General features: G+C 46.1%; 1 protein-coding gene across 1 annotated transcript in view; it reads left to right on the forward strand.

The window, feature by feature from the left end:
* LOC113407598 (SH3 and multiple ankyrin repeat domains protein 3-like) overlaps positions 1–25,915 on the forward strand; it is a 153,289-nt gene extending 127,374 nt beyond the window's left edge. Inside the window, exons 11-12 of the mRNA XM_026656391.1 lie at positions 24,663–24,718; positions 25,502–25,915. Of these exons, the coding sequence (XP_026512176.1) occupies positions 24,663–24,718; positions 25,502–25,915 (470 nt within the window). The remainder of the gene's footprint in view (positions 1–24,662; positions 24,719–25,501) is intronic.
* Positions 25,916–26,974: the final 1,059 nt, after the last annotated feature.

Here is a 26,974-nt window from a genome sequence, read left to right on the forward strand (position 1 = left end):
GCGATCGGCCGAACCTGCCGCGTCAGCAGGTAAATAAACTGGCCCGGCCCGCTAGGGTGCTTACCCTGGCGAGCCGCGTGCCAAACGTTACCGACCCCTGCTCTAACTCTTTCGTTGCCTTGGAATCATGAAATCTCTTATTTCACAATCACTTTCACCCAAATTGCCTTCCCCCTTCAAATTCGCTTCCAATTCCTCCCTGTTGGTTGGAATCAAATTTAAAATGGCTGTGCCCCTGGTTACTTCCTTTTCTTTCTGAAACAAAAAGTTGCCGGCATATTTTTCCAACAGGTATCTGGGTAGTTAAAGCCCCCCAGGTAGAGCAGCTGGTTCTCCTTCCTCCTCTGGTGCTGCTGTAGTCACCTGTAGTCAGCTAGCATCCTCCATCCCAGATGTTTCCATGTGTGTCCCTTCACTGAAGTCATCGTGCTCCCGCATGCTATGCAAATTAACCACTTCATCCTGTATCTCTCTTACCTGCTTCCTGAGGGGGGCTCCTACAGACACCTCTCACGCCAGTGGTTCCCCCGCCTGGCTTTTGTTGGTAGGGACACGTAGGCTGCATTCCCAGCAAGTCAAGACCAGCGTCTGGGTGGAAGCCTCCAGGGTGAGGATGTGTGTCCGGCAAGAGCCCCACAGGTGCAGGCAGAGGAAGAGCTAGCAGTGTTGTTGATGACATGCTGTTCTCGTCCCATGGCAGGTTCTTCTTTGTAGAGCAGCTGCAAGTTAGGGAAAGGAAAAAAAATCAACACACCATCTCACCTCGCTGCCTTCCTGCTCTGACGAACTCAGCTAGGTAACTCCCTTTATCTCACCAGCCATTTGTCTTACCAGCCATTGTGAGTTTGTGTGCTTTTGAAAACCCAGGCCCCACACACAGCTGGAGTGGGTGACTCAACCCCTCTCACTCAGCCCCCTCTATTCACGGGCCTAACTGATCAAAAACTGCACTGCTCTCACTCCAAAGAGCCCTGCTAGAAACAGATGCTAACACCCAGCGGCAGGGCAATCTCACCTTTATAGTCAGCAACCTAGCCTAGATTTCAGAACACAGCAAGCAATCCAGATTCACACCAAAATCAATGACAAGTTCCCAGCACCAAAAGTGCTCCTTTCTTGTCCCTCAAAGTTAATCAAATAAATAAATAAATTTAAATAAATTAATGGAGATATCCCATCTCCTAGAACTGGAAGGGACCTTGAAAGGTCATCGAGTCCAGTCCCCTGCCTTCACTAGCAGGACCAAGTACTGATTTTGCCCCAGATCCCTAAGTGGCCCCCTCAAGGATTGAACTCACAACCCTGGGTTTAGCAGGCCAATGCTCAAACCACTGAGCTATCCCTCCCCCAATAAATTAATGGAGATATCCTTTCTCCTAGAACTGGAAGGGACCTTGAAAGGTCATCAAGTCCAGCCCCCTACCTTCACTAGGCAGTGACCAAGTACTGTTTTTGCTTTAGATCCCTAAGTGGCCCCTACAAGGATTGAACTCACAACCCTGGGTTTAGCAGGCCAATGCTCAAACCACTGAGCTATCCCTCCACCCTTGCAATAGCAATAAGACAAAAGTTCCCAAGATACTCACCAGCTGGCTATCTTCCTTAGTCTCCCAGCTGCCTTCGTCTCACCACCCATGTGTCTCCTGAGTCCTCTAGGCGGATTTGGAAAAGGGTTTCAGTTGAGAGCTATTATACCCCAGCTGGGGATAGACTCGAGTAGCCATCCTTGGTGTGCTTGGCTCTTGTAGGAGGCCTTCCTGCCTCTTCAGGGGAAACATCTGTTTCCATTTGTCTTTTAGTGCTTTGGAAGCCAGTCTTTTCACCCACCATTGTTTATGCCAGCCCCTTAACCTCTACCACCTTTATGGGTCCTGTGGTCTTGCATGTGGTCTGGTGCTGCTGCCACAGCAGTTCTCAATAGATCTGTCTTAGAAGAATCTGGTTCAGGACTGAGAATCCAGAACCTCTTTCCCACAGCATCATGAGGCTCCTCACTCACATATGAGAGAATGATATTGCCTAATGTGATTAGAATGACTGTTCTGAGTTAGGCTTTGAAGGTGAATTAAAAATTGATCAAAGGAAATGCTTTTCACACAATGCCTAATTAGCCTGTGAAAGTCATTGCCAGAGGAAATCATTAAGACCAGGAACTTAGCAAAATTCAAAGAGGGATTGAACATTTATATGAGTATCAAGAATATCCAGGTATCATAACGAAATTGATATCATTTTTGGAAGGGATATTAAACTTCATGCTCCAGGGCTTAAGCTGTTCTTTTACTATTAGAAAGCAGGATGAAACTTTATGTGGGCGGCTGATGTCCCACATATGCTATTTCAGGGTTCTTACACCTTCCTCTGAAGCATCTGGTAGTGGCCATCTTCAAAGACAGGATACTGGAGTAGGTGGATGTTGGGTCTAATCCAGTCTGGCAGCACCTATGCTCTTGTGGAGAGGAGTGCATAGAATCATAGCGTTTATGCCAGAAAGGACCATTAGATCATCTATCATAGGCCATTCATTTCATTGATATATACCCCCTCTATTGAACCCAGTAACTAGTGTTTGACTAAAAAATGTCTTCCAGAATGGCATCCAGTCTCTATGTGAAGATTTCAAGAGATGGAGAATCCACCATTTCCCTTGGTAGTTGGTTCCAGTGCTTAATTGCCCTCACTGTTAAAAATTTGTGTCTTATTTCTAATTTGAATATGGCTGGTTGCAGCTTCCAGCCATTGGTTCTTGTTGTGCTTTTCTCCTCTAGATGAAAGAGCCCTTTCGAACCCCATGCTTTCACTCTGGGGAGATTCTCACACACTGTAATCAAGTCAACTCTTGGTTTTTTTTTATAAGCTAAATAGATTAAGCTCTTTAAGTCTCTCCCTGCTTGGCATTTTTCCAGCCCGCAAACCATTTTTGTTTCTCTTTTCTGCACCCTCTCCAGTTTTTCATCATATTTTTCAAAGACATAAGGGACATCATTAGACATCAGTGAAAAGCTTGGCACGGCTAAGGGTAGTAAGAATAACTTTTTAAAGTGTATTAGGAACAAAAGAAATCCTAGCAATGCTATAGGCCCATTACTAAATGGAGATGGTAAGATTATTGTTAATGTTGCCGAAAAGACAGAATTGTTCAATAAACAGTTTTGTTTTGAACAAAAGAAGTGGGATGATGTACTACTATCACATGAGGATGATTAAATACTTTCCAGTCCATTAGTAACCAAGAAGGATGTTAAACAACATCTGCTAGGGATAAATATTTTTAAATCATCAGGCCAAGATAAATTGCACCCAAGAGTCCTTAAAGCATTGGCTGAGGAGATCTCTGGCCCACTAATGTCATTTTTAATAAATTTTGGAATACTGTGGAAATTCCAGAAAACTAGAAGATTGTGAGTGTTATGCCAATATTCAGAAAGGGCAAGTGGGATGACCTGGTTAACTATTGGCTGGTTAGCCTGACATCGATACCAGGCAAAATAATAGAAAAGCTGATATGGGATTCAATTAATAAGGAATTATAGGATAGGAATGTAATTAATGCCAATCAACATTGAAGTCAATAGGAGTTAGGCAACTATGTGATTTTGAAAATTCCACTAGGCACCTATTTGCATCTTCAGTTGCCAATAAACCTGTAAAAATCTTGCCCGCTGTCCTTCCTGAACAGGTTATAAGAACATAAGAACGGCTGTACCGGGTCAGACCAAAGGTCCATCTAGCCCAGTATCCTGTCTACCGACAGTGGCCAATGCCAGGTGCCCCAGAGGGAGTGGACCAACAGGCAATGATCAAGTGATCTCTCTCCTGCCATCCATCTCCATCCTCTGACAAACAGAGGCTAGGGACACCATTCCTTACCCATCCTGGCTAATAGTCATTAATGGACTTAACCACCATGAATTTATCCAGTTCTCTTTTAAACGCTGTTATAGTCCTAGCCTTCACAATCTCCTCAGGTAAGGAGTTCCACAAGTTGACTCTGCGCTGCGTGAAGAAGAACTTCCTTGTATTTGTTTTAAACCTGCTGCCTATTAATTTCATTTGGTGACCCCTAGTTCTTGTATTATGGGAATAAGTAAATAACTTTTCCTTATCCACTTTCTCCACATCACTCATGATTTTATATACCTCTATCATATCCCCCCTTAGTCTCCTCTTTTCCAAGCTGAAGAGTCCTAGCCTCTTTAATCTCTCCTCATATGGGACCCGTTCCAAACCCCTAATCATTTTAGTTGCCCTTTTCTGAACCTTTTCTAGTGCCAGTATATCTTTTTTTAGATGAGGAGACCACATCTGTATGCAGTATTCGAGATGTGGGCGTACCACTGATTTATATAAGGGCAATAATATATTCTCAGTCTTATTCTCTATCCCCTTTTTAATGGTTCCTAACATCCTGTTTGCTTTTTTGACTGCCTCTGCACACTGTGCGGACATCTTCAGAGAACTATCCACGATGACTCCGAGATCTTTTTCCTGACTCGTTGTAGCTAAATTAGCCCCCATCATATTGTATGTATAGTTGGGGTTATTTTTTCCAATGTGCATTACTTTACATTTATCCACATTAAATTTCATTTGCCATTTTGTTGCCCAATCACTTAGTTTTGTGAGATCTTTTTGAAGTTTATCACAGTCTGCTTTGGTCTTAACTATCTTGAGCAGTTTAGTATCATCTGCAAACTTTCCCACCTCACTGTTTGCCCCTTTCTCCAGATCATTTATAAATAAATTGAATAGGATTGGTCCGAGGACTGACCCTTGGGGAACACCACTAGTTATCCCTCTCCATTCTGAGAATTTACCATTAATTCCTACCCGTTGTTCCCTGTCTTTTAACCAGTTCTCAACCCATGAAAGGACCTTCCCTTTTATCCCCTCAGATTTGTCACCTACAAAAGCCGGCTCAGGTTTGGGAATCTCCCTAACATCCTCAGCCGTGAAGACTGAAGCAAAGAATCCATTTAGTTTCTCCGCAATGACTTTATCGTCTTTAAGCGCTCCTTTTGTATCTCGATCATCAAGGGGCCCCACTGGTTGTTTAGCAGGCTTCCTGCTTCTGATATACTTAAAAAACATTTTGTTATTACCTTTGGAGTTTTTGGCTAGCCGTTCTTCAAACTCCTCTTTGGCTTTTCTTATTACATTCTTGCACTTAAAAGTTATAGTAGAGTTCTATCTGATGCAGATGACCCAGCTGTTCAGTCATCAAATTCCCCTTCTCCAAGACTGTCGTTTGTACCAAGATATGTTAGGAGGATGATCTGAAGCTGTGGTTATTCCATAGTCAGATAGCTCAGAAAAATCCCACAAACTGCTTGACATTTTAGAGCTCAAACAAAAGAATAAAATATTCCTCATTAACAAGGATCTTTTGGAGCCTGTCCAAGATCTGTGGTTTAAATCATAGAATATCAGGGTTGGACGGGACCTCAGGAGCTCATCTAGTCCAGCCCCTGCTCAAAGCAGGACCAATCCCCAGACAGATTTTATCCCCAGATCCCTAAGTGGCCCCCTCAAGGATTGAACTCACAACCCTGGGTTTAGCAGGCTAATGCTCAGATCACTGAGCTATCCGTCCCCCCTTGATATACTTTAATCTTGATAAATATATGAATGGGATTATATGATGGGGTTTCCTGCGATAGCAGAGGACTGCACTTGATAACCCAGGAGGTCCCTTCCAGTTCTATGTTCTTATGGACCCCTGGCAACAGTAACGAAGGTGGACAGGCTGTACCAAATATCACCACTGCGCTATGACTGTTTCTATCAGAACTCAATGTCAGGGACTCTTGTGATCTCTGTGAGGGTGAACAAATCAAAATTTTCTAGTTCTGCCAAGACTCTTCCAGCAGCTAAGGACTTAAGGGACAAGGGCTATAAATTCTACTACCCTGAGCACTAGGGTTGCACATGGCCACTTGCCAAGCTCTTATAGACTCTTTATAACTTCATGTGAAATAAAATGTCATTTTTGGTGGCACATATTCCTGAAAACTGTTGCAGTAAGGGCAATCTCTGAATTAGGGCTTCAATCAGCACTTGTTCATGCTTCTTCTGATGCTATGGAGTGAAGACCACTGCTGTGACTAGTTGACCTTATGCGAGGCTCAGGATATCTCAAATGCCTGATTCCATGTTCCCAATCTGATTCCCAATCGGATTTGTTCAGACAGAAGCCCAGGGAGCCTTTGGGTCAGATAAGTCTGCTTCGGTTCTGCCTGTCTTGAGGCAGCAGATTTGATATTTCAGCAGAGAACCTGAACCAATTTCAAAAGAAGATTCTTCATTTTCCCTGTCCTCTCTGGAGCCACTTTGGCTCCTTCAGAACAGCACGGCGTGGAGTTACTTCAGGTAGATTAGATGTATTAGAAGTAGAAAAGAGTGGTTATGCTGTCCAGTTCCTTGCCATGCCAACTACTCACCTTCCTTCTCAGTCCCTTTTCAAGCTTCTCACTACACAGTGCTGAAGGATGACATTGTGCACTGTTTTAGGCCGAAGCCATAGGAAAAGGTTCCTGAGCAGAACTGTGAAAAGTTGTATTCCTTTTTGTGACTCTGGCAGACTCCAGGACCCTGAAAAGGATGCATGGCTCCTTTCTCAAATTTTCTTCTTGTGAGGTTCATAAAGCCTATGCAGAGAATATGTGAAATTTCTGTATCATTTTTATGAAAAAGATGTGTCTCAGTTTATCCACTCACTGTGTTTTGTGACCTAATATGACTGAGGAGGTTAATTTCTTTCTGGGGAAGGAGGACTGGATAGGAGCTATGCAGGAAGTAGGCATGTCTGGGTTAGTCTGAATGAACAATCAAAGATTGACCTCTATGAGCAGTTACCTTGGAGATACAATGGGAGACCAGTGACCAGACATTAACTTTTAATGACTGACAGCCAATGCAAACAGAACAAGTGGAATCAGCATGACTGCAAGCTGAATCAAAGAAATGGAGGCGTCAGAAGACTGTGTTAAGTAGACTGCTGTCCAGGGCAAGGAGAAAGATGGAATCCTGGATGCGGGGCCACCTAACCAGGTGGAAGAGATGGATGAGGCTTTTTTTAAACAACTAACAAAATCATCCAAAGCCCAAGATTTGGTGGTGATGGGGGACTTCAACTATCCGGATATATGTTGGGAAAATAACATAGCGGGGAACAGACTATCCAACAAATTCTTGGACTGCATTGCAGACAACTTTTTATTTCAGAAGGTTGAAAAAGCTACTGGGGGGAAGCTGTTCTAGACTTGATTTTAACAAATAGGGAGGAACTCGTTGAGAATTTGAAAGTAGAAGGCAGCTTGGGTGAAAGTGATCATGAAATCATAGAGTTTGCAATTCTAAGGAAGGGTAGAAGGGAAAACAGCAAAATAGAGACAATGGATTTCAGGAAGGCGGATTTTGGTAAGCTCAGAGAGCTGATAGGTAAGGTCCCATGGGAATCAAGACTGAGGGGAAAAACAACTGAGGAGAGTTGGCAGTTTTTCAAAGGGACACTATTAAGGGCCCAAAAGCAAGCTATTCCGCTGGTTAGGAAAGATAGAAAATGTGGCAAAAGACCACCTTGGCTTAACCATGAGATCTTGCATGATCTAAAAAATAAAAAGGAGTCATATAAAAAATGGAAACTAGGACAGATTACAAAGGATGAATATAGGCAAACAACACAGGAATGCAGGGGCAAGATTAGAAAGGCAAAGGCACAAAATGAGCTCAAACTAGCTACGGGAATAAAGGGAAACAAGAAGACTTTTTATCAATACATTAGAAGCAAGAGGAAGACCAAAGACAGGGTAGGCCCACTGCTTAGTGAAGAGGGAGAAACAGTAACAGGAAACTTGGAAATGGCAGAGATGCTTAATGACTTCTTTGTTTCGGTCTTCACCGAGAAGTCTGAAGGAAAGCCTAACATAGTGAATGCTAATGGGAAGGGGGTAGGTTTAGCCGATAAAATAAAAAAAGAACAAGTTAAAAATCACTTAGAAATCACTTAGATGCCTGCAAGTCACCAGGGCCTGATGAAATGCATCCTAGAATACTCAAGGAGCTAATAGAGGAGGTATCTGAGCCTCTAGCTATTATCTTTGGAAAATCATGGGAGACGGGAGAGATTCCAGAAGACTGGAAAAGGGCAAATATAGTGCCCATCTATAAAAAGGGAAATTAAAACAACCCAGGAAACTACAGACCAGTTAGTTTAACTTCTGTGCCAGGGAAGATAATGGAGCAAGTAATTAAGGAAATCATCTGCAAACACTTGGAAGGTGGTAAGGTGATAAGGAACAGCCAGCATGGATTTGTAAAGAACAAATCATGTCAAACCAATCTGATAGCTTTCTTCGATAGGATAACGAGTCTTGTGGATAAGGGAGAAGCTGTGGATGTGGTATATCTAGACTTTAGTAAGGCATTTGATACGGTCTCGCATGATATTCTTATCGATAAACTAGGCAAATACAATTTAGATGGGGCTACTATAAGGTGGGTGCATAACTGGCTGGATAACCGTACTCAGAGAGTTGTTCTTAATGGTTCCCAATCCTGCTGGAAAGGCATAACGAGTGGGGTTCCGCAGGGGTCTGTTTTGGGACCGGCTCTGTTCAATATCTTCATTAACGACTTAGATATTGGCATAGAAAATATGCTTATTAAGTTTGCGGATGATACCAAACTGGGAGGGATTGCAACTGCTTTGGAGGACAGGGTCATAATTCAAAATGATCTGGACAAATTGGAGAAATGGTCTGAGTTAAACAGGATGAAGTTTAACAAAGACAAATGCAAAGTGCTCCACTTAGGAAGAAAAAATCAGTTTCACACATACAGAATGGGAAGAGACTGTCTAGGAAGGAGTACGGCAGAAAGGGATCTAGGGGTTATAGTGGACCACAAGCTAAATATGAGTCAACAGTGTGATGCTGTTGCAAAAAAAGCAAACATGATTCTGGGATGTATTAACAGGTGTGTTGTGAGCAAGACACGAGAAGTCATTCTTCCGCTCTACTCTGCTCTGGTTAGGCCTCAGCTGGAGTATTGTGTCCAGTTTTGGGCACCGCATTTCAAGAAAGATGTGGAGAAATTGGAAAGGGTCCAGAGAAGAGCAACAAGAATGATTAAAGGTCTAGAGAACATGACCTATGAAAGAAGACTGAAAGAATTGGGTTTGTTTAGTTTGGAAAAGAGAAGACTGAGAGGGGACATGATAGCAGTTTTCAGGTATCTAAAAGGGTGTCATAAGGAGGAGGGAGAAAACTTGTTCACTTTAGCCTCTAAGGATAGAACAAGAAGCAATGGGCTTAAACTGCAGCAAGGGAGGTCTAGGTTGGACATTAGGAAAAAGTTCCTAACTGTCAGGGTGGTTAAACACTGGAATAAATTGCCTAGGGAGGTTGTGGAATCTCCATCTCTGGAGATATTTAAGAGTAGGTTAGATAAATGTCTATCAGGGATGGTCTAGACAGTATTTGGTCCTGCCATGCGGGCAGGGGACTGGACTCGATGACCTCTCGCGGTCCCTTCCAGTCCTAGAATCTATGAATCTATGCCTTGGGCTAAAGAGACAGGTTCTACTGCCAGCACAGACCTGCATGTAAGCTTTGCTTTTCCATTCTAACCTCAGAACACTAAAGTGGATCCATTAACAGGGGCATCTCGAGTGGGAGTAGAGAGATATTTTAATTCTGTCTGTGGTACTGATGCATCTGCCTCTGTGTTCTGGTCTAGTGTCCACAATTCAAAAAGGATGTTGATAAATTGGAGAGGGTTCAGAGAAGAGCCACAAGAATGATTAAAGTATTAGAAAATCTGCCTTGTAGTGATGGACTCAAAGAGCTTAATCTATTTAGCTTAACAAAGAGAAGGTTAAGGGGTGACTTGATCACAGTCTATAAGTACCTACATGGGGAACAAACATTAAATCATGATTGCTTCAATCTACCATAGAAAGACATAACCCAATCCAGTGACTGCAAGTTGAAGCTAGACAAAGTCAGAGTGGAAATAAGGCATAATTTTTTACCCATAAAGGTAATTAACCTTTGGAACAATTTGCTAAGAGTTGTAGAAGCAATTATTAAATCAAGATTGGATGTTTTTTCTAAAAGATATACTCTAGTTCAAAAGGAATTATTTGGGGGCAGCTCTCTGGCCTGTTTCACACAGGAGGTCAGATTAGATTATCACAATGGTTCCTTCTGGTTTTGGAATTTACGAATCTATAAAATATTGAATTCCAGTTGACTAAAGATGTTGGCTTGTTTTGAAACGGCAGTCAGTGTCGCTGCAAAACACCTGCTGGCTGTGCGGCTCCAAGAGGGTTCAGTCTCCAACAGCAGGTTCATACTATTTTGGACCTAGCTGAAGGAGCCACAGTGAGAAACAGAGGTACTGAAGCCTGCAGTTTCAGAATAGTGGAGGAGGGGGCCTCTCCTTTGAAAACAGTGGAGGCCTAGGGCCTAGCATTAAACGGTTACCCTCCCAGAGAGACTGAATACAGGGCTGTGGCCTAACACACCATGTAGACCTCTGACAGCCTTCATGAAGATGCAATGGCACACAGGCATTGACTTTCCAATGTGCCGGGGGGTGCTCCACCCCTGCCCTGCCTTTTCCCACCCCCGCCCCACCCTGCCTCTTCCCTCCCCCAAGTGCGCTGCATCCTTGCTTCCCCCTCCCCCCCGAGCCTCCTGCATGCCTCAAAACAGCTGATTGTGGTGGGCAGGAGGCATGGGGAGGGAGAGGAAGGCACTGATGCGTGGGGCCCCCTGGGGGAGGAAGGGGGGCTGATAGAGGGGCTGCCGGTGGGTGTTCAGCACCCACCATTTTTTCCCCATGGGTGCTCCAGCCCCAGAGCACCCATGGAGTTGGCGCCTGTGCAGTGGCATTGCTGCTGAGCCATACTAGTAGTTTGGTTCAAACCAGGATATAAGCAGTTTTGGTGTCTCTCTCAGGTGCAGAGAGAACTGGGAAAGAAAGGTTCTGGAGGAAATATCCTAGTACAACCAGGCTTGGAGAGAAAGCTTAGGCTAAAATCTGTTTGGTGTTGGTATATGAGTTACCAGTAAAGCCAAAATCCAGGAAGACGATAATTTTAGACCCTATTTGTTCACTTTATTAGGAGCAAGGTTAGCAACTCTGCCTGTTTGCACTGTTATTTCTCTCTTCTGACTGCACCCAATCTCGGATTCAAGAGGTCTACACAGATGATTTGCCAGAGTTTATGCTCCTTTCTATTTTCCTTTGTAGTATTTGACTTCCAATTTTGAAAGAATGTTTTTTTGTCTCTGACTGCCTCTTTTACTCTGTTGGTTAGCCATGATGGTGTTTTTATGGCCCTCTTACTGTTTTTTTTTAAATTTGGGGTATACATTTCGTTTGAGCCTCTATAATGGTGCTTTAAAATAGTTTCCATGCAGCTTGCAAGCATAAGAATATAAGAACGGCCATACTGAGTCAGACCAAAGGTCCATCAAGCCCAGTACCCTGTCCTCTGACAGCGGCCAGTGGCAGGTGCCCCAGAGGGAATGAACAGACAGGTTATCATCAAGTGATCCATGCCCTGTCACCCAATCCCAGCTTCTGGCAAACAGAGGCTAGGGACACCATTCCTGCCCATCCTGGCTAATAGCCATTGATGGCCCTATCTTCCATAATCTATCTAGCTCCCTTTTGAACCCAAAGGAACCCCTAGATACTGAACCTGGCCATTGTTGCTGCTGGCTCCACCTGGCAGAAGGGTCTTGTGACTGTTCCTTTTAATTTGAAGTTAAATGCTACGGTGGTGGGTTTCTTTGGTATTTCCCCCCATAACGTTGTTAGATTTAATTACATTATGGCTGCAATTACTGAGAGGCTTGGCTATATTCACCTCTTGGACCATTTCCTATGTGCTGCTTATAACTAAATCAGGAATCGCCTCTCACCTTTAAGAAGCAGTCATTAATGGTGGCTAGAAATTTTATCTTGCATCCCGTCTTGAGGTATCATGTACCAGTCAATATGGGGGTAGTTGAAATCCCCTATTGTGATTGAGTTTTCTGTTTTTGTAGCCTCTCTAATCTCTGTGAGCATTTCACAATCAAAAGGGGCATTCTGTTTATACCCTTTTAAAAGCTGGCACAACACTAGCTTCTTCCAGTCCTCGGGAAATTCTGATGAACTACAAATTAACATCAACAGTTCAGAGAGCTCCTTGGCTAACTTTTTGAAAACTTTTGGGTGCAAGTTATCCAGACCTGCTGATTTAAAGATGCATAACTCTTAGTTTGAGTAAACGCTGTTTACCACCTTCATTAGTTACTGATAGAGAAGAAGTAAAAAGAACAGGAGTACTTGTGGCACCTTAGAGACTAACAAATTTATTTGAGCATAAGCTTTCGTGGGCTACAGCCCACTTCTTCGGATGCCCACGAAAGCTTATGCTCAAATAAATTTGTTAGTCTCTAAGGTGCCACAAGTACTCCTGTTCTTTTTGCGGACACAGACTAACACGGCTGCTCCTGTGAAACCAGAGAAGTAGTTTGTCATTTATGCAATGTATGTGTCCATCGTTGTTCTTGTTTCCAGTCATTTCTTCCTTTTCTGTATCCATCCGTTAATGGATTTGTGGCATTGTTAGGATTTCTTTTGTGGGGTTCCTGGTAGGATTTATGAGGGGCTAGAGGGTTAAACAGAGCAAAGGAAAAAGAAATCATAAGCTGCAGATGAGAAAGAACTTCCTGACAGTAAGATGCATCAGGCTGTGGAATAATCTCCCGAGAGAAGGAGTGAAAGCCCCATGTTTAAGTTATTTAAAGTGGAACTGGACAAAGCCTTGGGGAATTGCCTGTAGGGAACAGTTATCAATTAAACTAAGTGTCTATAATGCCTTAAATGTACATTGCACTTTGATGAGTGAGACCAATTGCCAGCTTTGAGAGGCGCACAGTCTCTGTAAGGCCAGAAAAACAAGGAATTGCCATTTGGGTGGGGGGAGAGGGGAAGCTGAGAGACAGTTTTGGAAAAGGTGAATTACATGAAGTGACTTGAGAGGGGTCTTGGTGGAAGGAAGTGGCTTTGGAGGACCCTGCCAAGGAGAAGAGTCATAGGGGATGAAATTGTATTGCTGAGAGGATGAAGGAGTAGGAAGGAGAGATAATTGGAGGAAGAGGAGATTTTTTAAAAATTTAAATGAAAAAAATATTAGGCATGTGGGTAGTGCTTCTTTGCACAGGACTTGTCAGTAGATGGCCTCTACTGCCAGTGGGCTGCTCACAGGCTGCTCCTGGTTTCTTGCAGGGAGTCTGCCTGCCTACCAGTATTTCAGTCATTCATCTTTTCAGTTTAGGGGCCTGGGATAATTCCTGGAAAGTCTGTTTCCAGTGGCCTCTCTCCCCTGCCTGGAGTGGAGGAGTAGTGAGTAAATTTGCAGCTGCCATGTGGCATGGGATTGCATCAGGGGAGTTTGCAGATAGCCGTGTGTGCATTCTCTTTGCTCCATTTTGTAAATTTCCTCTATTAAAATGTAAATGTGGCCTCCCACCTTGGAACTGTGGAAACATTTGCTCTTGGTTTATTTTTGCTCTTTTAAATGAATATTTAACACCGGGCCAGAAAATCTCTAAATAACCGAACATTGATTGCATTTCAACTCATTAGACTGCTGGCTTGGGATTGGCTGCAGCTTGGTCCCGCTGCTGCATAAGTGACACTAAATAATCTCAAATGCTGGGAGTTCCCTAGAGAAGCCCAGTTTAGTTTCCTCCCTCACCCCTCGCCAAACAGGATGGAGCTTCTTCAAATCAAAGGCAAGGCATTTCCGCTCCTGACGAGCAAAAGGCAAACAGGGAAGTGGCAGATTAACCAGACTGGCTAGAGCAGTGTTGTCATGGCAACTGGAGTGATTCATTTTGCAGCAAAAAACCCACTCAACATACTTCGATTAAACTCTTGAGAAGAAACAGAAAATAATCATCAAACCAGACTGTGTGAACTAAGCAAAGTGTTTCTCTTTGGACACCCCATTTAGTGCCCATGCTACCCTCCCCCCGGGGTGGCAACAGCTTGTGGATTTTGGGGTGGGGTGGGTGACCCACACTGTGGGGTTTGTTAGCTGGAGAAAACATGGCTGAAAGCTACTTTCTGATGAGCAGCAGTCTGATTTCTGGCTGGCAGACTTCTCCATCCTAGTAGTTTCCACTGGATTGGTGCATACAGGGAATCTGGTTCGTAAATCCCCAGGGTGCTGTGAGACGAAGGTTCTGTTCCTGGAGGCAGGTTTATGGATTTCACTGCATACTCAAACGCATGTTTATTCTTCTGCCCTACAGTACAGGACATAAGAACATAAGAACGGCCATAGAGGGTCAGACCAAAGGTCCATCAAGTCCAGTATCCTGTTCTCTGACAGTGGCCAATGGCAGGTGCCCCAAAGGGAATGACAGGTAATCATCAAGTGATCCATCCCCTGTGACCCAATCGCAGCTCCTGGCAAACAGAGGCTAGGGACACCATTCCTGCCCATCCTGGCTACTAGCCATTGATGGACCTATCTTCCATGAATCTATCTAGCTCCCTTTTGAACCCCATTATAGTTTTGGCCTTCACAACACCCTCTGGCAAGGAGTTCCAGAGGTTGACAGTGCGTAGTGTGAAAAAATACTTTCTTGTGTTTGTTTTAAACCTGCTACCTATTAATTTCATTTGGTGGCTCCTTGTTCTTGTATTATGAGAAGGAGTAAATAACACTTCCTTATTTGCTTTCTCTATACCACTCATGATTTTATAGACCTCTATCATATCCCCCCTTTAGTCGCCTCTTTTCCAAGCTGAAAAGTCCCAGTCTTATTAATCTCTCCTCATACGGAAGCCGTTCTATACCCCTAATCATTTTTGTTGCCCTTTTCTGAATCTTTTCCAATTCCAATATATCTTTTTTGAGATGGGGCGACCACATCTGCACGCAGTATTCAAGGTGTGGGCATACCATGGATTTATGTAGAGGCAATATGATATTTTCTGTCTTATTATCTATCCCTTTCTTGATGATTCCCAACATTCTGTTTGCTTTTTTGACTGCCGCTGCACATTGAGTGGATGGACTCAGCCCTTTGCCCAGAACCCCAGTTAGGCGGAGACCGCCTATGGCTTTATAGCATCTCAGTATCACCATCTCCAGATCCATAATCTTTTCCCCAGGGGATGGGTGCAGCCCTTTGTCCATAAATCTCTGGCTATATCTAGGCAACTCTAAGGAACTTCTGAAATTTCCTGCGCTGCAGTAAGACAGTAACCACTCTTCTTCTCCACCTGGCACATCCAACCTGATTAGTGTTCGCTGAGATCCCAGAGGGCTTTCTTACATGGAGCTCTGTGCTGTGCTCTGTGCTGTGCCTTTTCTAAAGTTCCAGGTTTCTGGGCTGCACTCTTGTTGTTGAGACAGCCTGACTGCTTGGCTCCTGACTTATCATTGCACATTGTGCCCTCCTTGCTCCAAAGATGCCCCTTCCCCCCTCTTCTGCCGCCATTGGGGCATTTGAGCACTTACAGGATTACACTTGTAGTCAGACTGGATTTTTACTCCCCTTCTCCTTAGCTCTCCTGGGGTGCCTGCTTGAATTTCTGTCTCTCTCCTTTCTTCCTGATTCTCCTCTTCTGTATTAACCTTCCTCTTCCTTGTGCCCTTTCTCTCCCTCCCCGGTACCTTTGTCAGCAGGCTTTGTGTAGCGATGCTGCTCCTGAACGGTTCAGTGATAAAGAGAGAACAAGCTGCCACTGTCCCAGCTCCGCATAGCCCCGAGACAAGAATCCCCAGTATGTCCGCCAGCTGTTGCCATGACCTTGTGTTGTGCACTGGAATTTTAACATCACAGTCCCTGCTACAAATCTTGCAGCAATACACTGTATCCTTCCGCAGTACTGCAGACAGCACCCCCACAAGCCTCATCACACATCCCATATGCTCTGCCATAAGGTCCGGGGTGCTGTGTTACTAGATCAGACCGGTGGCCCATCTAGTCCAGTATCGTGTCTCTGACAGTGGCCAGCACCAACTGCTTCAGAGGAAGGTACAGAGAACCTCTCAGTAGGCAGCTATGGAATAACCTGCCCACAGGGTAAGTTTTTACAATGCTGCCATGAGCCTCATTCTGCTTCCTACCATCCTTATAGCCTTCCACTCCACCAAGGTCAGAGCTAGTGTGCAACCTATTGTGCCTTCGTCGTGCCCTGGCATTGGGCACAGTGTCATCTTCACACCTCCAGCATCCTCTTTATCTTTTACTAGCTCTTCTGATTTCAGCCACCTCTAAACTCCATGGTGGTAAAATGCATGAGAGAGGGCAATCCAGATCAGAATAGAATGGGGTAAAATATCTGCATAGTGGTTTAGTAATTCTGCTACCACCAGTGTCTGTGACATTTTGGGGTTTCACCCAGACAGGTAAGGGGTTGTGTCACCGCCTGCCCTGTAACTCTGGGTGCTTCTGTGCTGTGCTGCTTTGGCTCAGAGCCCTGACCCCAGCCGTTTGCTCACCATCCAGTGGCCTCACCCTGGCTTCTACCAGCCTGGGGACTCCTTGCAGGGTGACAACAGCAGCCCTTCAGGATAGAGTCTCCCCAGAATTGCCTCCACTCGCTGGACCCCCATGCCAGTTACCAAATTCGCTGCCTCCAAAGAGACAGAACATACTCCTGTCTGTTAGTTTGGCCGCAGACCCACATTTCAATTTAGTACACTGCACCGAGATGGCTTTGTAACAAAACAAGAATTATTTTGTTAACAAATAACATAGGGTAAGTGATTTTAGGTAAGAGTGAAAGAGAGAGGGAAGAACAGAAATAAAACAAAACCAAACCTACTTTCTAGTGACTAAAACTTAATTCTAGGAAGTTACAGTCTTTGCCTAAGCAGTTTCCTTACTTACATCAAGTTATCAGCCTTCCTCAGAGAATCAGAGAATATCAGGGTTGGAAGGGACCTCAGGAGGTCATCTAGTCCAACCCCCTGCGCAAAGCAGGACCAACCCCAACTAAATCAGGGCTTTGTCAAGCTGGGCCTTAAAAACCTCTAAGGATGGAGATTCCACCACCTCCCTAGGTAACCCATTCTTGTGCTTCACCACCCTCCTAGTGAAATAGTGTTTCCTAATATCCAACCTAAACCTCCCCCACTACAACTTGAGACCATTATTCCTTGTTCTGTCATTTCCCATCACTGAGAACAGCCTAGCTCCCTCCTTCAGGTAGTCCTCCAGACCAGGGGACCCAACTTCCATAGGCTCAAAGGGTGTTGTACCCTAGTAGCCCCTCACTGATGGATGGCAAAATGACTTTTTGCCTCTGCTTGTATCTTCCCAAAGTTCGTTGACCCTGTTTCAAGAGACAGGAAGGCTTCCCGGGGGTGCAAGCTCCATCACGCATCGAGATTGTTAAGAGGTCATCTTCCTCGGCTTGCTCTCCTGAAGGCTTTTTTTGTGTGTGCCGTGCATGGAAATGTGCTTTTCATTGTCTTGGGTCACACTTTGCTTAATCTTCACTGGAGACACCATCCTGCCTGAGAGGCAGATTCCTTTGTCTAGGGCAGGCTGGGGCTAGGCGCTGTCTGCCGAATACATTTTAGGAGCATCGCTCCAGCATACACCTATCATTCTTAATGCACCACCCGTATCCACATCGCGCAACAAGGTTAATGACCAGCGTTTGCATGTGGCACCTTGCACGATACCTGTTAGACAGATTATGACAGCAGTGATTTGAGCAATGAGTGTGTCAGGCATGATGAGAGTAACGGTATTGTGTGCCCTCTTCCAGGCGGCATTGAGGGGATCCTGGGGTCACAGTGGCTGCTGTGTAGGCTTGAGCATGGTACAGTTTTGAAAAGCTTTACTGACAGGAGCTGACACCAGCTGCCTCCTTGTGAGATGCTTCTATGGCCTTTTTCCTTGGGGCACATAACCCTACTGTCATATTTCAAGCATGTGGGGTCTTAAAGCTGCTCAGCACCATTCCGAGAGAACTCTCCAAATCCTGGTAGAAGGACTCCAGGAAGTGGTATGCAGGACAGTGGTGGCAAAATGTGTTCCATGGAGCTGGAAACCTCACGAAATTCTGCTGCTGTGCTGGGGAAAGGGTTAGTCATCTTTGCTCTCTCATGCACGCGTGCTTGGGAAGAACTGTAAAGACATTGCTGGATAGGTAGAGAGGTGCTACCTATAGGAAGATTCCTTACCCAGGCTCATAGTAACAGAGTAAACTCCAATCTGGGAGAGCTTTGTTTCTATCTTCAGATTAAATTGCAGTTAGATACTCCAAACATAGACCTCATTCTCAGATACTCCTGGGGCCAAGCTACCTGGACTCGTCATTCTCTTGCACCAGAATGAGGTGAAGTTTTCAGCTGTGCACGTTTTGATGCAGAAGCTGGGGAAGCAGAGCCATTACCACTGAAAATCCCTTTGGAATTTTGGGTGAATCAGGATGTGAATCTAACATGATTTCTAAACAACGAAAACGTTTTGTGATAGACCCAGGCCAGCTGGGAACAGCAGAGTCGTAGAAAGCAGATATACTGGCCACTGGATAAGCAGTTTTCTGTTCCCTGACTGACCAGAGCAGGGGCTGCTCCAGGCTAATGAGAACACCTGACTCCAATTAACCTGCTAAGAGTCAGGTGAGGCTGTTAAGCACCTGACTCTAATTAAGGCCCCTCTGATGCTATAAAAGGGCTCACACCAGTCAGGCCAAAGAGAGCCAGGGAGCCAGAGGAGAGGAAGTGCGGCTGAAGGGCTGGGTAATGAAGACACCCTGAAACCACTGGAAAGGGAGCCCTAAGGTAAGGGTGAAGAAGGGAGAAGCAGGAGAGCTGTGCGGAAGTGGCCCAGGGAAATGTAGCAGCTCTGGCGGTGAAAGGTCGGCTGCCAACAGCTGCTGCCATTAGGGTCCCTGGGCCGGAACCCGGAGTAGAGGGCGGGCCCGGGTTCCCCCCAACCCACCACTACAGAAACACCTCCTGAGAAGGGAAGGCAGGCCCCTGTCAGGACAGGAGACTCAACTGTTCTTGAATAAGCCTGTAGGGACAACAGAGACTGTGGGAGTTCTCTGCCAACCTCCTTGCTGGCTTATGATGAAAAGGGCCCAGTAGACTGTACCCTGGCCCTAGAGAGAGAAGGGCTACGTGGAGGGTCGCAGTGAGCCTCTGAGACTAGCATAAACCTCCTGGAAGCGCGGGACCCACGGGGACAAGGTCGGAGCTCTGCCACAGTTTCTAGGATCCTTGAGAAACCCTAGACTTCTGCACAATACTACTCCTAAACAGCCATGTTCTTCTGTCTTACCCATGGGCCTTGGATCCTTCTGTCGGGTCAGTGGAAAGACCTCATCTTCCCCTGCCAATCTCTTCATAGGAAAGGGGGTCCCAGAGCCAGAGCCAGGGCCAGGAATTCAGAAAGCCCAAGTCAAGCAGAGGAGGAAGAAGTGACTCTGGAAAAGCTCATGCACATCCCAGAAAGTGGTCACCAGAGAAAGTGTATCAGTAACACCAAGGAAGAAGTCATCATCACTCTTGGTAAAATTAGGACAAGATTTGCAACAATGTTGGTGGCCTCTTCCTCCTTCATCCCCTTTTCCACTTCCTAGTGCCCAGGGTCTGAGGACCCTGTGAGGCCCTGTCTACAAGGTGGAAAAGATTTAGTTGGGGATTGATCCTGCTTTGAGCAGGGGGTTGGACTAGATGACCTCCTGAGGTCCCTTCCAACCCTGATATTCTATGATTCTATGAAAAAGGGGTTTTCAATCAAGTTAGCTTCACTGGGTTGAACCCACCCCCCTCCCTTTATACCCATGTGGACACAATTTAACATCTTTAGGATCATTTGAATGGGTCGTGTTAAAGGGCGTGTATGTCTCAGTCAGGTTATGCTGACTTGGCTGAAAAAGCCCGTTTTACGCTCGTGTAGGCAGGTCCTGGGGGATTGTTTCATCAACTACTGATTTCTTTTCTCATAAAAGATTTTAAACAGTGTGTAATGATAAAAATCCAATTGTGGAGCTGGGGGAGATGCTTGGGAGTATGGCAGGGGTCAATGTGAGACCTTTATGTATTATTATTATTCATTGACTTGTGTTGTGGTAACATGTAGGAGCCCTGCCACAGGTCAGGGCACCGCTCTGCTGGGTGCTGTACAAAGAGACAGTCCCAGCCGTGAAAAGCTCACATGTTAAGTGTAAAATACGATTGTGTCTATACGTGGAGCTGGGGTGTGGTTCCCAGCTCAAACACTAGCGCTCATCCAGCTAGTGCACTAAGAATAGCAGTGTCACCACTGTAGCATGAGCAGCAGTGGGAGGGTGCCCTGAGCACACCCACGTCTGGGCTGCAGGAGTATGTTCTGGGGACCGGCACTGCGACTACACTATTTGTAGAGGGCTGGGTCAGTGAGAGCTGGCACCAGTATGTCTGCGTGAGCTGGGAAGTGTGGATGTAGCTCAAGAGATGACGTGGTTACAGTAGACGGGGGAGCACAAGGAAATAAGGCGATAACACAAATCAGCATGATAAGCAGCACTCACAGCTCACCAGCTGCCTAATTGGACCCAACTTACCATCTTCACTAGTGGCCTAGGCGAGGGAGGGTGTAAGCAGCACATTAGTGAAATACGCAGCTGAAGCCAAACTGAGTGGAGCTAAAAATGCCAGTGAGGGGAGAGGAATAACCCTGAGGAGCCGAGAGATGTTAGAGACAACAGGGGAGCCAGTGTCTCTCTCTGCAGCCCAGATCCTCAGAGAGGGGAGAAACCTGGGGAGCGGCCATGGCTGAGAGAGGGCGAGAGCTTACCAGGGGGTACAACCGCTGAAGAGGCAGATGCAGTTTTGTACTGCATAGCAGAGGCCTCACGGAACAGGGGCAGGAGGGTACCAGCCCTCTCCTTAGGGCTCTGATGTAGCCTCACCTGCAATGCTGTGCTCAGAACTGAGCACCTTGGGGCTGGGCAGGTGCTGACAAATTGGAGAGAAAGCAGCAAAACATGGCATGGGCCCTGCCCCCAGGATTGACTCATGAGGAAGATTAAAGGAGCTTGGCTATTTCTGTAGCTTGGCTAAGTGACAATGAAGGGGAAATAGGCTAGCAGTCAGCAAATACCTCAGGGAGAGAGTTTGTTTACTATAGCGCCTTGTGCATTTATACAGATAGCGACATTACATGCACTAGTAAAACACCCTAGGGAACAACTCTGCTTTGGTTCTTTGGGGCGTGAACTAGAGAGGACCTAACGGGTCTTTTCTATCTTTAGTTCTGTGACTCAATGGGTATGTCTACACTGTAGCTGGGTCCGAGCCCCTTGGTCCGAGCTCAGGTAGCTAACCTGAGCTGCGCCAGTGCCACAGCCTCCGCACTGCTATTTCTAATGTGTTAGCTTGAGTCTGTCTTCCTGGGCTGGGCAGCATGCTCCCCACTGCAGGGTAATTGTACCTTAAGAGGGCAGCCTAGGAAGGCAAGATCTTATCCTCTGTGCCCTGGTAATCATCTGCCGTGCAGGATCTGTCCTGGGCTCCCTCCGACAGGAGCTATACACAATGGCTTCTTTTCCCTTTCATTTGCATACAAACTACCCTTTCTTCCATGCACCATCTGGTGCCTGCCTGCCACAAGTCATTCCCCATCTGAAATAGACTGCCTGAGCCAACGGCCTTTCATCTGGAGCTTCAATTCCTTCTTCTGCCTTCTCTTGCACACTTGCTTCAAAGTCTCATGAATTTCCTCTCTTTAACCACCTTGCTCCTGATTTGGGACCTGATTTAACCCCTCTCAGACTGACTTTGATCCTCTAAACATTGCTATGATGCAGTGAGGGAGAAGGCTGAGTCCTGCAAAATGGGTTCCCTGAAAAGGGCAGCTGGGTGGGCAGAAGAACCTGGAAGAGAGACTATTCTGCAAGAGAACTACCTTCAGTGCATACTGAGGTAGGGACACAGGAGGGGCCTCTGCCCTCTGCAAAGTGAAAGGGGCCTGGTCTTGCAGCAATACAAAGCAGCCTAATTAGGGTACGTCTACACTACGAGATTAATTCGAATTTAGATAATTCGAATTTGGGAAACAGATTGTATAAATTCGATTGTGCGCGGCCACACTAAGCACATTAATTCGGTTTTTAACCACATTAATTCGGTGGTGTGCGGCCACACTACCCCATTAATTTTAACCACATTAATTCGGTGGTGTGCGGCCACACTACCCCTAATTCGAATTAACAAAATCGATTTTGGTGCTACTCCGCTCGTCGGGGTGGAGTACAGAAATCGATTTTAAGTGCCCTTTAATTTGAAGTAACTGGCTCCGTTGTGTGGACGGGTTAAGGATTAATTCGGATTAACGCAGCTAAATCCGAATTAAAGTCGTAGTGTAGACCAGGCCTAAGTGTTTTCCCTGAGAAAACCACAGCCTGTGAAGAAAGCAGCAGCGTGTCTTCTCAGCAGCATCACACCGATACTCCATCAGCTGCCTGTACAATACCATGTCAAGTTTAAGGTCTCAGTCTTTATTTTCAAGGCACTAAATGGTCTGGGCCCAGGACATTTCATATTTCGGGGCCTTCACTGCTGCCAACAACTTGCTCCTCAGGAACAATGGAATAGACTATTTCAAAGGCGAAGGTGGTTCACAGGAGGTGGGGCTTTGGCTGGAGCTAGCCAGAGCCTTTGGAACACACTGCCTCAGGAACAAGGAATGACATCTGACCTCAGCATCTTCCAGTTCAAGTGCAAAATGCCCTTCTCTCACCAGCCTTTCCTAAGAACAGCACACAACATGGCAGGTTTTTGTTTGTTTTTTAAACACCCCAGTATTCCCCTGGGGAGAGGAACAGAGAGAGAGCCACCTGGGTGAGTTGTTAGTCCCTTGTTTATTTCTCTTTGGAAGGTTAAGACGCAGTGCTGACGAGTGCAATATAAGAAATAGAATAGGTGCCTCAAACAGTGAGGTGAAAACTCTCCATTTCCCGCCAGTTCCTGTCATTATTGCAGTGAGTGTACAGTGCAGATTTGGTGAGCACACATTTATCTTTTGACATTTTAAAAGCATCACTGCCCAATGGGTGCTCAGCACCATAACAGCTGGTTATACCCTGCAGTTTTTCTCCATCCCTCCCTCCTACTCCCCTTCCCCATCCCTTTCAGGGACTCTTCTCATGAGCAACTTCTCGTTCAGGAGGTGGAAACCCTCCTACTTGTAGAGACATAGAGGATGTTCCGCAAGAACTGAGAGGGAAGGGGTTTTACTCCCGATATTTTCTAATTCCGAAGGCCAAAGGAGACCTCAGGCCCATCTTAGATCTGTGTCACCTTAACAAATATCTCAAGAAATTGAAGTTCCGCATGGTCTCCCTGGCCTCCATCTCTCCTCTCTGGATCCAGGAGCCTGGTACGCCGCCCTCGACTTGAAGGACGCCTGTTTCCATATTTCTATTTTCCACAGACACAGGAGATTCCTCCGATTTGTGGTGGGCCAGTGCCTCAACCAATTCACGGCACTGCCCTTTGACCTATTATCTGTTCCGAGGGTTTTCATAAATGCATGGCAATGATGGCAGCTTACCTGAGATGTCGAGGTGTATAGATCTATCCATACCTTGGCGACTGGCTTGTCAGAGGCAGGTCACGAACCCAGGTCCAGCACAGCCTCACCTTAGTACGAGCCACCTGTCAAGAGCAGGTCCTGCTTATAGACAAACCGAAATCAACTCTGACCTCAGTTCAGATAATAGAATTTTTAGGTGCAGTGCTCATCTCTACCCAGGCCAGAGCCTACGTACCAGAGTCCCGACTCCAAGCTATGGCGGATCTCATCGCACACGTCGGAGCCCACCTGCTCACAACCGCCTGGGTATGCCTCAGGCTGGAGGCCACGTGGCAACATGTACTTACATGGTCCAGCATGCATGGCTGTGTCTCAGGCCCCTGCAGATGTGACTGGTATCAGTCTACGCCTGCAGCAGACACAATTTGGACTTAGTGGTCACAGTCCCATCGAATGTCCTGTTGTCCCTGACTTGGTGGATGGACCCGCAATCAGTGTTGAAAGGGGTTCCCTTCGTAGCCTCACTCCCATCGGTGATGGTGGTCTCCAACGCTTCAGATCTGGAGTGGGGAGCCCACTTCGGCAACCTCAGTACCAGTGCCTCTGGTTCCCGGAGGATCAGTCCCCCCATATAACGTCAGGGAACTCAGGGTGATATGCTTGGTCTGCCAGGCGTTCTGTCCCTATCTAAAGGGCAGAGTGGTGCAGATCTTGATGGACAATACGACCGCGATGTTCTACATCAACAAGCAAGGCGGAGCCCACACGTCGGCCCTGTGTCAAGAGGCTGTCTGGTTGTGGGACTTCTGTGTGCAGCATGCTATTCACCTTGAGGTGTCACACTTCCAGGCACCTGGAATTCGCTGGCAGATCTCCTCAGCAGGTCCTTCTCTTCTCGCCACGAGTGGTCACTCCACCCAGAAGTTGTCAGCATGATCCCCCAGAGGTGGAGGTCTCCCCAGGTGGACTTAGTTGCATCCAGGCAGAACAGAAAATGTCAGCAGTTTTGCTCGATTCATGGGCTTGCCTGAGGCTCCCTGTACAATGCCATCCTGCTCCCATCGACGGGAACACTGCTATATGCCTTCCCGTCGATAGTCCTGTTTCACAAGGTCCTCCTGAAGGTCAAGAGGTACAAAGCGAAGGTCATCCTGGTAACTCCGGCGTGGCCATGCCAGCACCAGTTTGGTACACTTTTGGACCTCTCGATAGTGCCCCTGTTAGAGCTCCCGCTCCAACCAGACTTGCTCTCACAGAACCAGGGCTATCTGCTTCACCCAAATCTAGCATCCATACATCTGACGTCATGGTTGAATGCGGAGGAATGGGCCTGTTTGGTGCAAGTCCAACACATCCTGTTGGGTAGCAGAAAGCCCTCCACCAGGGTGACCTACCTAGCCAAATGGAAACGCTTTACCTGTTGGACCTCGAGCCAGAGGCTTTCTCCCTCAAGGTCGTCTCTTCAATCCATCTTGGACTACCTACTCCATCTCAAGCACCAAGGCCTGGCCCTTTCATCAATCAAGGTTCACTTGGAGGCCATCTCAGCCTTTCAGCCTCCGTCAGTCCCAGTAGATCAGTCTTCTCTCATGACATGACGATCAGGTTCCTGAAAGGACTAGAAAGGCTATACCCGCAGATTCATGACCTGATCCCTCCTTGGGACCTAAACCCTGGTGCTGTCAAGGCTCATGAATCCCCCCTTCAAGCCACTGGCTTCTTGTTCTCTACTGATCCTCTCATGGAAGGTCTCCTTCCTGGTGACTATCACTTCGGCATGCGGGGTCTCCGAGATTAGAGCTTTGATGTCTGAACTGCCTTATATGGTGTTCTACAATGACAAAGTTCTGCTATGCCCCCACCCAGCTTTCTTACCAAAGGTGGTATTGTAGTTCCACTATAATCAGGACATCTTCCTACTGGTCTTTTTTCCGAAGCCTCACAAGTCTAACAAGGAGCGTTGGTTGCACTCTTTGGATGTTAGGCGGGCCATAGCCTTTTACATCAAGAGGACCAAACCCTTCCGTAAATCAATGCAGCTCTTCGTCACAGTGGTGGACACGATGAAAGATCTGCCCATGTCCACTCAGAGAATCTCCTCGTGGATCACCACCATCATAAAGTTCTCCTACGAGCAAGCAAAGGTGTCACTACCAACTATCATGACTGCCCATTCCACCAGAGCGCAAGCTTCATCAGCGGCCTTCCTTGTGCAGGTACTGTTCCAAGACATCTGCGGGACCGCTACCTGGTCTTCGTTCCATACCTTCTCATCCCACTGCGCCATCACCCAGCAGGCCCAGGATGATGCCAGCTTCGGCAGAGCAGTGTTGCAAACAGCACATCCGTGAACTCTGAGCCCACTTCCGCGAATACCACTTGTGAGTTACCTAACATGGAATCCACATGAGCAAGCACTCGAAGAAGAAAAACATTTACCTACCAGTACTATTCAACATATTCATAAACGATCTGGTGAAAGGGGTAAACAGTGAGGTGGCAAAATTTGCAGATGATACAAAACTACTCAAGATAGTTAAGTCCAAAGCAGACTGCAAAGAGTTACAAAGGGATCTCACAAAACTGGGTGACTGGGCAACAAAATGGCAGATGAAATTCAATGTTGATAAATGCCAAGTAATGCACATTGGAAAACATAATCCCAACTATGCATATAAAATAATAGGGTCTAAATTAGCTGTTACCACTCAAGAAAGAGATCTTGGCGTCATTGTGGATAGTTCTCTGAAATCATCCACTCAGTGGGCAGCGGCGTCAAAAAAGCTAATATAATGTTGGGAATCATTAAGAGAGGGATAGATCATAAGACAGAAAATATATTGCCTTTATATAAATCCATGGTACACTCGCATCTTGAATACTGTGTGCAGATGTGGTCGCCCCGTCTCAAAAAAGATATATTGGAATTGGAAAAGGTTCATAATAGGGCAACAAACATGATTAAGGGTATGGAACAGCTCCGTATGGGAGATTAATAAGATTGGGACTTTTCAGCTTGGAAAAGAGACAACTAAGGGGGGATATGATAGACGTCTATAAAATCATGACTGGTGTGGAGAAAGTAAATAAGGAAGTGTTATTTACTCCTTCTCATAACAGAAGAACAAGGGGTCACCAAATGAAATTAATAGGCAGCAGGTGTTAAACATAAGGAAGTATTTCTTTATACAACGCACAATCAATCTGTGGAACTCTTTGCCAGAGGATGTTATGAAGGCCAAGACTGTAACAGGGTTCAAAAAAGAACTTGATAAATTCATGGAGGATAGGTCCATCAATGGCTATCAGCCAGGATGGGCAGGGGTGGTGTCCCTAGCTTCTGTTTGCCAGAAGGTGGGAATGGGTGATGGGGATGGTTCACTTGATGATTACCTATTTTGTTCATTCCC

This window comes from Terrapene carolina, unplaced genomic scaffold (genome assembly GCF_002925995.2).
Source record: "Terrapene carolina triunguis isolate 2854851 unplaced genomic scaffold, T_m_triunguis-2.0 Scaffold230, whole genome shotgun sequence".
NCBI lineage: Eukaryota > Metazoa > Chordata > Testudines > Emydidae > Terrapene > Terrapene triunguis.